Source organism: Sinocyclocheilus anshuiensis, unplaced genomic scaffold (assembly GCF_001515605.1).
Source record: "Sinocyclocheilus anshuiensis isolate Anshui unplaced genomic scaffold, SAMN03320099.WGS_v1.1 scaffold13, whole genome shotgun sequence".
Lineage (NCBI taxonomy): Eukaryota > Metazoa > Chordata > Actinopteri > Cypriniformes > Cyprinidae > Sinocyclocheilus > Sinocyclocheilus anshuiensis.
This window is the reverse complement of record NW_015538026.1, coordinates 2383766-2393995: the sequence shown is the minus strand read 5'-3', so window position 1 is coordinate 2393995 and position 10230 is coordinate 2383766. Positions and strand designations below refer to the sequence as shown.

The 10230-nt window shown below is 37.5% G+C and overlaps 2 protein-coding genes across 2 annotated transcripts in view; both read right to left on the bottom strand.

Moving 5' to 3' along the window:
* Nucleotides 1-3307, bottom strand: part of LOC107679757 (F-actin-capping protein subunit alpha-1-like) — an 11328-nt gene extending 8021 nt beyond the window's left edge. Inside the window, exons 1-2 of the mRNA XM_016475398.1 lie at nucleotides 3115-3307; nucleotides 952-1015 (exon numbers count right to left, since the gene is read on the bottom strand). Of these exons, the coding sequence (XP_016330884.1) occupies nucleotides 952-1015; nucleotides 3115-3153 (103 nt within the window). The 5' untranslated portion in view covers nucleotides 3154-3307. The remainder of the gene's footprint in view (nucleotides 1-951; nucleotides 1016-3114) is intronic.
* A 2681-nt stretch (nucleotides 3308-5988) lies between these two features.
* LOC107680314 (neutral and basic amino acid transport protein rBAT-like) lies at nucleotides 5989-6700 on the bottom strand. Its single transcript, XM_016476165.1, has 2 exons — nucleotides 6581-6700; nucleotides 5989-6510 (listed from the first exon to the last, which is right to left on the bottom strand). Exons 1-2 carry the CDS (start codon nucleotides 6674-6676, stop codon nucleotides 6085-6087), a joined length of 522 nt encoding a protein of 173 aa, XP_016331651.1. The 5' UTR covers nucleotides 6677-6700; the 3' UTR covers nucleotides 5989-6084.
* Nucleotides 6701-10230: the final 3530 nt, after the last annotated feature.

The window sequence follows — 10230 nt, the reverse complement described above, 5'->3', positions numbered from 1 at the left end:
CTCATTAAATAATGCGATATTCGATATGCGATACGATAATGCTTAAAGTGCCACATGCTCAGATGAAACAGTTTTACTCAGCTGTTGCCGAGTCAGTTCTGTGAACTTCTATAACTATCTTGTGTCATATATGGTTATTTGTATGCATGTATGTACCAAGAGTTCCTGTAAAACCACAACAAATTCCTTGTGTTTGCGCACACTTAAGTGGTGAAATAAAGCTCATTCTGATTCTGATTCTAATAAGAAAGCACCCCTACAACAACTTCTGAAAGTGAACGGTAGTGTTTTACTCGAGCATTACATAAAAATGTCATTTTAACATTAGTGTAATCATTTTAACATGAATTTAGGAACTGAATAATAAAAAGCAAAAATAAAACACTGCTTAGTATTTATTCTTTGAATTCAATATGCACCGATTCTTATTTAAGCTACAAAAGTTATTTAGGTAAGAGCAGTGAGTGATTTTCTCTTTGTCTTTTGTTCATGGCCCCAAATATTGCAAGCTGTAGCGATATGCATATTGTGACATGTACATTTGCGATATTTCAATATATTGTACAGCCCTAATACATACATGATGCTGTTTTGTTTATACAACTTAATTATAATTGGTTTATAAACATTATTTTAAACATTATGCACCTTTTTTTCCACAGATTATCGTGTTACCTGATGCTTTGAATAAACGTGCATTAGAAATATTTTGCTCGATGCGCCCTCTTGTGGCCTCAGGAGAGAAGCCAAAAGTTTTTCTTCACCCTAACTGAAATTATGCATTTTAAATTCGAATATAATTCGAATTTTGATAATATTTAAGTAAAAATTTCGAATTTAGTTTTTCAGTCATTTTGACAGCCCTAATATGTATTCATGTACTACCACTTTAGACCAATACTGTAAAACTGAAAGAGGTCCCAGAACAGAACAGCTGAAAATGACACTCACCATTGAACACTTCATTGAATTCTCCAGGGGGAGCGTGGGTCACAAAGTTAGCTGCGATGCGGACCTGCAGACATAACACATAATAAATTATAAGTGGGCACATACTTGCCTCACTAAAACACTGCGGCTTCAGCACTACTGAATCACAGCCTGTTTCCAGCGGGTGACTCTAGAGCTCAAATTACCCCATATTCACACCCTGTAACACTTCAAGAACACACACCGCTGAGTGTGTTTAACAATACACATATCCCAAATACAAACAACTGCTAAATGTAAAAAAACATCTAACTCAAACTGAACAGCTCATTCCTGCCCTCAAATATCCTCTCAACCTTAACGTCCTAATGTATCAGACCAGGACAATTCCACATCAGACCTGTTGTGTGCATCCAAGTAAAATATTTTGAAGTATTTAACTTAAACCTACATAACATTCCTTTAACTAATTAACTTAACTTTGTAGGGCTTCACATTTTGGCAAACAATATTTGCGATGATTATATATCAAGATTACTATATAACAGTATAAGCGATTGGAGGGATTATATCTCTCTGGCCTGGGAGCGCCTTGGGATCCCCCAAAATTAGCTGGAGGAAGTGGCCAGCGAAAAGGACGTATGGGTGTCCTTACACAGCCTGCTGCCACTGCGACACAGTCCCAGATAAGTGGTGGAAAATAGATGAATAGGTGGATATAATAATAATAATAATTTTAATTCAAGTCAGATAAATTATAACTACTGTAATATTTAATTGTAAAATAAAAATAGAGTATACATATAACACATTGGATCCCATTAAATTTCATACAGCTAATGTCTTTCAAACCCACCAAAAGGAGCTGTCGAATACATATTTTTGACCAACAAAACACTTTTAATAAAAAAAAGTTCAAGTTCAGTTTATTTATAAAGCACATTTAAAAAGGGCCACAGGCCGACCAAAGTGCTGTACAAGTTAGAATAAAAAAATAATAAAAAAATATAAGTACACTAAATAGCAGCAAAACAGTTCAAATAGAACACTCTTATGAAGTAGCATATCTCCAAGGAGCGCTTAGGAAGAAAGGATTTGACTTTCGATAGAGAATGAAGAAAGAAAAAGCTGGACCCAATGACCGCGCTAATCTGCTTGTCAAATTTGAAGAGAAATTCGAAGGGAAAGAGATTAACATAATGGGAAGCATCCAGCAATCTGTCTAATTAGCATCTCATGTGGCCAAGCTGGGGAAGTCAGCTGAGCTCTGACAGTATGCAGAAAATGACCACATGTAATTAAAGGGGAAGAAAATATGTGGCAGTTAAATGCAGCTTTTAGAGAAGGGACAGATGCTGACAGAGACTGAACTAAAGAGCACAAATAAATCTGAATCTACCCGTCTGCTCCATATAAAATCAAAACTACTGTCAAAGTGACAGACCATATTAATAACAGTCTTGCCATTCAGTTTTAACAGATGAAAAGATGCAATTAAACGCCAACGGTAAACGACACTGTCCATCACTAAAATTCTTCCTAAGATCTCACTTGTGTTTCAATTGCAGAAACAACAGTGTATTTGTAGTGTGTAAATGACGACAGAATTCTCACTTCTGGCTAAACTATCTCTTTAAACCAGCGTAGACTGCAGACTTCCACCTCAAAACACACCCGCCCCTGCGGGCGTAACTTCATCCGGCCGAGGCTTTCGGCTCAGATGGCTGTCGTGTCAGACGGATCTGGCATCTGCTGTCTCACACATGTGTAACTCTACCGGAGCACGGCCCGTTAAAGCCCGTAGGCTCGGTTCGGAGTGGGTGGATCTGCTGAGATCTATTTCTGAACTCCCTCTGACAGCTAACTGCTAACAGCTGACGCTCTCAACACTTCACTCAAAACAACAAGGCCATTTCAGCTTTAACGGACAGCGTGACTTGCTAAAACACTGCTTGTTGTTCGGTGTATCGTTGTTGTTAAGCCAGGTCTCTGTGTTTTACGGGAGTGCAAAACTGCGATTTCACTTCCTCACAGATTAGCACACGGCTACCCGGATAGACAACCTCGCGCTCCTTCCGGGAAGCAGTTATTCATCCTTCTGCACGCGGAGAGTTTTAATATAAAGACATACCATAGTGTGTTTTTGGGCGGTTTGTGAAAGTTAACTTAATGTTTTATTTTTACCTTCTCCTCGTCTGAAAGCGGCTCCTCAAAGTCGGTCATCTTGGCTGTGGCGGAGCCTCACGCCGCGGCGCATGCTGGGTAGCGCGCGCTGTCACGCTCGTGACCATAATAGGGCAAAACGGAGTGTGAGCCACCGCCTCGCGCAGCTCCTGCTCTCCTCTCCCGCCTAGCCTACTCTGGTCTGACAATCAGTTTGCGGAGAGGATATACGGGGAGCAGACTTCGAGCTGCACTTTTTAATGGGGATTTTGTTTCACATCGGTGACTCGAATCTTTTGGATCAGTTCATAAAAAGGTTCGTGTAGTGGTCCTTTCTGCCAGTTACATTCTTACGCCAGTAGGTGGCGACAGGTGAACGTGTTTTTGTCACTGAATAATTCACTCAACAGATTCTTTAACCAAAACCAAGCTGATCAAACACATCTTCTTATCCTTTTTTTTCTTATGAAAATTTAATAAAACATTATCAATAAAAATCTGCACGTCATGCTACATAAATGGACAACATGCAGTCTAAAATATAAATGACCTGAGCTCTTTAATATCCCAGGTTCTAATTTCTATCCAAGGTTAATTTCAAATAAAGTTATTGATTTGCATACAACTTGGCTTGGCCGAAGCGTCAATACACACACACACCAAAAAAAAAAGAAAAAGAAATTGGTCCCCATAACATAGGTAATACCAGGACCACACACAAACACATGCTTACATCTGAATGGAAACACTCCATAGATGTATATTGGTTTTATATACAGATTGTTTATATATATATATATATATATATATATATATACATACATACATACATACATACATAAATACTATAACCTAACCCTAATAACCCACACCCTAAACCTTACAGAATGCTTTCTGCATTTAAAGATGAATTTTATTAGGCACATTTTTTTTTAGTTTTTTTTTTAGTTTTTTTATACCAAATGAGGATGTCCCCAAAAGGAGGTTTTGTCAGGTTTAGTTTATTTCTGGCTACAAATTTGTAAATGGTTCAATAGGTACACATTAAAATAAGGCTCCTGTACTGTTAATACAAATTAACATAATTACAGTAAAACAAAATAAATGTTCAACAAGATAATTGACAAATCCTTTCTGTGATTCTTCTGCTGTCCTACAGAGAGCAGCATTTCTCCAACATTTGAACTGCTGTTGGACGGACAAAAAAAAAAAAGAAACTTTATTGACCAGCAGAGGGCGCGATTACCCTGCCATTATCCGTAAGAAGCACATTCACATCTAAAACCAGAGATGAAATCACTGCAGGCCAACATCATGCATATCTGGGGCCTGTTTTATTCTCAAGAGCTTCAAAATTCACTTACTCAAGTGGAGATAAATAGAAAATGAGGCCTTTTCTATTAACTTGTTTCACCTGCTGAATTAATTGCAAAATAAATGCACTTTTTTGTAAGTGGCTTCAGAGTGTATGCCAAAAACATGAAATGCAATGTACATATAAATGCAAGCAGGACATTATGAAAGTCGATCTCAGGAAGAGGATGATCCATCAAACTTAATTTTAACGTCCTGGAACTAATGCGCTTGCCTGGAGAGAAGTGCACCACAGGGGAGACTTTAGGCCCCTATTTCCCCCTTTCTCTCTCTGCTCTTCTTCTTCCATCTCTTCCGTCATGTCCCATCTTTTCTGTCAGAGCCTGGATCTTTTAGGTTTCTTGCTTATAGCGCCATTCCTATTAAATATACAATATTTCAACCTACAGATTAAATATGATTCTTAACAGAGCAGATTTAAACAAAGTAAAGGCAAACATTACGTCCAGACTTGCAAATTCTTTCCACAACCTTTCAAACCGCTTTCAAGCATTTTTTTTCTTCTAGCCTATAGTGTGTTGGCGACATTCTTATATTTGAACACCACAAAACGTTAACTGGAACAAATGTGTGTGTGTGAACTCTTGAAAGCCTTATCATCACAACACAGCAAAATAGGGGTAGTGAGAAGCGAGAGAGAAAGTCATCCATCACTAATGTGTCATCTCTTTGATCATAAACAACATTAGTGTCTATTGGTTTATATTTCTTGCTGTCTTTGGTATTTACCTCCCTCGCACTGAACTTAAAACAGTAAAAAAATATTTTGTGTGTGTGTGTGTGTGTGTGTGTGTGTGTGTGTGTGTGTGTGTGCGGTGAGGAAGTGAGGTGTGTTCCCACGACCGAAAAAAAAATTTTGTGTGTGTGTGTGTGTGTGTGTGTGTGTGTGTGTGTGTGTGTGTGTGCGGTGAGGAAGTGAGGTGTGTTCCCACGACCTGTGCGTGTGGTAACCTTACCTCCCTTTGATCCTGCTTTGCCCTGATAGATTCTGTCTCACACACTCACACACATACTTGGGAAGGCACTGATGTGATGTGACAGTTGTTAAGGCCTCTCACTTTGATGTGGAGGTATTAGCCCTTCTGCGATCCAATCAAACATGCACGGACCTCTTCCAAACCCCACGCATGTGCTGTAACTGAGAAACTTTTTGTAATTTCACAGCAGAGGAGACTGTGGATTTCGCTGCCTATTTGTCTCTCTGTTGGAGTCATTTCTGTGTCATTATCAGCAAAATTATGACTGTTTTCAAACAGGTTTCCTCCTCTATATTCCATTTGTCGACCAAACAGACAGCACCGTCCCGAATCTATGTATGTGTGCCCAACTTTTTTCTCCATACAATATTGCCAAAAGCACACACTACATAAGGAACAGCTTGGGCAGGAATGATAACAAAATATAGACACTGCAGATTATACATAAACAAATAGCAAATAATAAATAATAGCAATGTCGCTGATAATATAATATAATATAATTAATACAGTATAATACATACATATATATCAAAGTGGGCGGGACTAGCCAGCATGACACCACCGAAATAAAACAAGGAATAGATAGCCTTTATCGTTTGTCACTGTGTCGCTCAAGACACGTCTTCTAGAAAGTACTTCAACACTTGTACAAAATATCTAGTGCAGGCAAGTAGCAGGCTTTCTCAGAGACATAGCACTCAGATGCATGGTTGGGGTGAAAGCGCTGATTGGTGGAATATTCCAGGAGCAGTCCTTGCCCTTGAGATGTTGGAATTCTGGATTTAGAGAAAGTCTTTGGACTTATTGGCACTGTGCTTAAATGCACAGTAAGAGTATCTGGCAACTCAGTAACTGAAGACAAGTCTGTTGTAGTATCCTTGCCGAAATTTAGAACCACCAGGAAGGCTTTGTTGAGCCCATCCAGCTCACGCAAATAAGCAAATACGTTGACATCGCTCCAGACGAAGCAGAACCAGCCTCGGGACAGTGCCAACTCAGCCACCCTGAGTAAACTCAGAGCACGATACTGTGAAATGGTGGAGTGTGTATCAGCCTGCTGAAGCTGGAGAGAAAAATATGAGCTGGGATTAGAGGTTTCTCTGCTTTAACACATACTTTCTGAATCAACGTACCTCCACATTGACAGTGCTGTAGTCCGGAGCGATGTCTAGCCATGTGCCATTTTCACTGTCACTAAAACCAGCATTGAGCTCATCATCCCACTGCATTGGTGTTCGTTGCGGGTCCCGACTGTTGCTCTACATTTTAAAATAAAACATATATTTTTTTTTTTTTTTTTTAAATACCACTTATAATTAGTATATTTGTCGTTTCAGTAAAAATCCTTTACAAATGTACATTTTCCTGAAAAACAAAAATGCATAAGATTTTAAGTTGTTGTGTTTTTCACTTGTTTAAGCATAAACCTCACTAAATGTTTTATTTTTGCAGGCATTTTTGCATTGCATGATTTATTATATAAAAAAAATTTCAGCCTGTTCAGCTGTGCTCGTGAAACAGTATTTCTTTGTCTCTCTATCCTTCTCTCTGTCTCATTCTCTCTCTGTCTGAACCTAAAGAGGTTGAGATGGTCCCAGTTGCACCAATAAGATGCTGTTAAGGGTCCCTTCTTTGCCAGAAGGCTTTATTTTCTATTTTATTAAACACCTCAAACCAAGACTGTCAGCTCATGCATTTAAGAAACAAAACCAGAGACTATGGAAACCTTCAGTTATCCAGATGAAGGGTTCTGCGCCTTACTGGATCAAGCACAGCTCATAAAATTTTCTTTTGGAATTTCAGACATTACTTTGTGTCTTCAAATGTGATGTGAATAACTGCTATTAGTCAAGCTGTTGGTCTCCCGCTATTGCTGTGTCACAACCAATAAGACTGGACTGCTAAATTCATCTCCACAGAGGAATTCTGGTTACGACTGAACCTTGTCTTTAGCACTAACACACACACACAGTGAGGACAGCGAAATATCCCTCACACAGGGGCTATCATCATTCCTCTAAACCCAGACAGCAACACAGAGACAGAGGAGGGGGACAGAAGGTCAGGTTTGTTTGACGGTAAAGCATCACAACACCCTGCAGCGTTTGTTTTTGCTGCACGTTCAGGTGTGTGTGTGTGTGTGTGTGTGTGTGTGTGGTGGTGATGGTGTTTTGAGTAAACGCCTGGGAAAACTATTGTAAATGTAGAGTCATCCATTAGTCACATCTGACATTTTATTGTTTTTTTTTATGACACTTTATCTGCACACAATACAAAAAACCGACAATCTCAGACAGCACAGACCCTGATGAGCCATGAAGACTTATTTAGATTAACTGAATGGCAAGAACATGAGCTTTGTATTTAGATCAATATGAGTAATAAAAGATGCACTTGTTTTTATCAGGAAAATATAAGACTGCATCCTATTAAATTCATACTGCCCTACAAACACAAAATGCATATGAACACATTTAGTAAAAACTGAGTGAAATTCGGTTTCATAGATCATGATCTATTATGTGACAGACAGGTTTGGTTACATTCAGAGAAAACTGAGTGTGAAAATGGATATCAAGTCAGTTCAAATGTAGTAGTACAAATAATAATAACAACAATAATAATAAATTTAGAATATTTTTATATTATTTATTTTGCATTTATCGATAGCTTTAATTGGCTTTTATTTTTATATTTTCAGTTTCAAGTTTAATTTTAGTTTAAGTTTTAGAAATTTTATCATGTGCTTTTGTCATTTGTTTGTTTGTTTCTTTCTTTCTTTCTTTAGATTTAATATATTTTTATTTCAATTTTAGAACGTTATAGTGCTGTCAAAAGATTAATCGTGATTAATCACATCCAAAATAAAAGTTTTTGTTTATATGTATGTGTACTGTGTTTATTTATTATGTATATATAAATACACACACATACCATATATATTTTGCAAATATTTATATTATATTTTATATTTATTTTTATATATTTATATTATATTTTTTATTATATATAAATTAAATATATACATGCATGTGTTTGTACTTATATATACATAATAATTATACACAGTACACACTCATAAATTATATATATATTACATTTTAGTTTTAGTTAGTAATAACAGCACCAAGTCTTCAAAGAGTAAATGTGCTGTTCTCTTTCACACACGTTGTCTCCTTCTTATGCAATCTTGTAAATACTAGGATTGCTGGTTGCTGAATAAGTGGAATAAAGCAAAAAAAAAAAAGGAAGAGAGGGAAAAAGGATGAAACACTTAAATCTCTTTTTCCAAAAGTATTGGGAAAGATACAGATGAATGAATCAAAAATAAAATCAAGTCAAGAGGAGAAACAGAAAAGCAAGACTCCTTTTTTGCTCTTTCATAGCTTAAAATACTTTACTATGTTCTAAGGTATTTTAAAGATCAACTTTGCCTCAGATGTTTCTCCTAGAAGGGAAATAAAGAACAAAAACAACTGAGTCAATTGTTGACTTGGTCTTAGAAGAATTTGATGGGAAATTTGGGTTCACACTGTGACTTTTAATTTCAGACTTTGGTATGTTGGTGAATCGGAGCACACACAGTGTGAGACATTGTTGAGATCTGAGATTAAGACCTCCATTTAATTTCATTGCTGTCTCTCTGAGAAACAGCTGTAATATTAATAAGATGATTTACTTTTGTGTGGGTGTCGAGAAAGAGAGAGAGAGAACAATTATTGACAGACAGCAATATGTTGTGATGTTGCATATGAACATCTCTGTGATGTGATGTGCTGTGCTGTTGGTTCTAGTTGAGTAGGAATGTGTTTATTGAAATGTTTACTGAGACTTTCAAACATGCACAAACATCTCTCTCTCTCTCCATTTCTCTCACTCTCTTTCGCTCTCAATATATAGAGAAAATTCTTGGAACCACAGACACAAAAGCAGGTCTCCACACCTTTGTCAGAGATGTACAGGTGTTTTAATCTCATTCTCTTCACATCTCCGTCAGTCATCTGCCACACTCTCTCTGTCTCTTTCTCTCCCTCACATGCCATCTCTCTCTAACAGCTGTAGATGGGCAGAATATATGGCTATGTAAACACATTAGGAGTCTGTTTATGGCTGAGTAAACCCCTACAGTTTAAACAATTTTGAGAAATGGGATTCAAGAGCCAAAGTGAAGTGCTGTGAGAGGGAGCACCGTTAAGGTGTCCCTGGCATGCCTGTTTATTTTGGTTGGGGTGACCTTGTCAGTGGACAACTCTCATCAGGGGTGAGGGGTTTAGATGACGTCAGCTCTGAGACGAGGATGAGTAAAATGTCTAACAAACCAAGGAGCAAAAGAGAAGAACTCAGCTGTTCCAATACATGTGAGTGTGTGTGTGTGTGTGTGTGTGTGTGTGTGTGTGTGTGTGTGTGTGTGTGTGCACGTCCGATTGTTTGTTTGTGTGTGTGCGTATATGTACGTGTTTTGTATGCGCATTGGTTTGTTATTAATGAGATGGGAATTGTAGGAATTTAACAATTCTGGTTCTGATTCTACTACATGATTCATGTTCCTTAACGATTCCATTCTATTAATTTAGAGAAGGAAAGAATTTACGTTTTTTATGGTATTTACTTCTCTTAAAAGGGTCATAGTTGATATGATTCTTTAGGGTCTTAATGAAAAGTCTGTAACATAGTTTGGTTAAAATTTCTCAATGGTAGTGTAAAAAGCACTGTTTTTACCCTGTCAAAAACAGCTCTTTTCAGATCAAGCCGTTTTTGTAGCATTTTCCTTTAAATGTTAATG

Bases quoted from the DNA above. Each gene is read 5' to 3' on its own strand.
- LOC107680314 (XM_016476165.1), bottom strand. From the start codon at position 6,676: ATGCAGTGGGATGATGAGCTCAATGCTGGTTTTAGTGACAGTGAAAAT. The intron at 6,511-6,580 runs GTACGTTGATTC...TTTTCTCTCCAG, and splicing joins ACAGCACTGTCAATGTGGAG to CTTCAGCAGGCTGATACACA.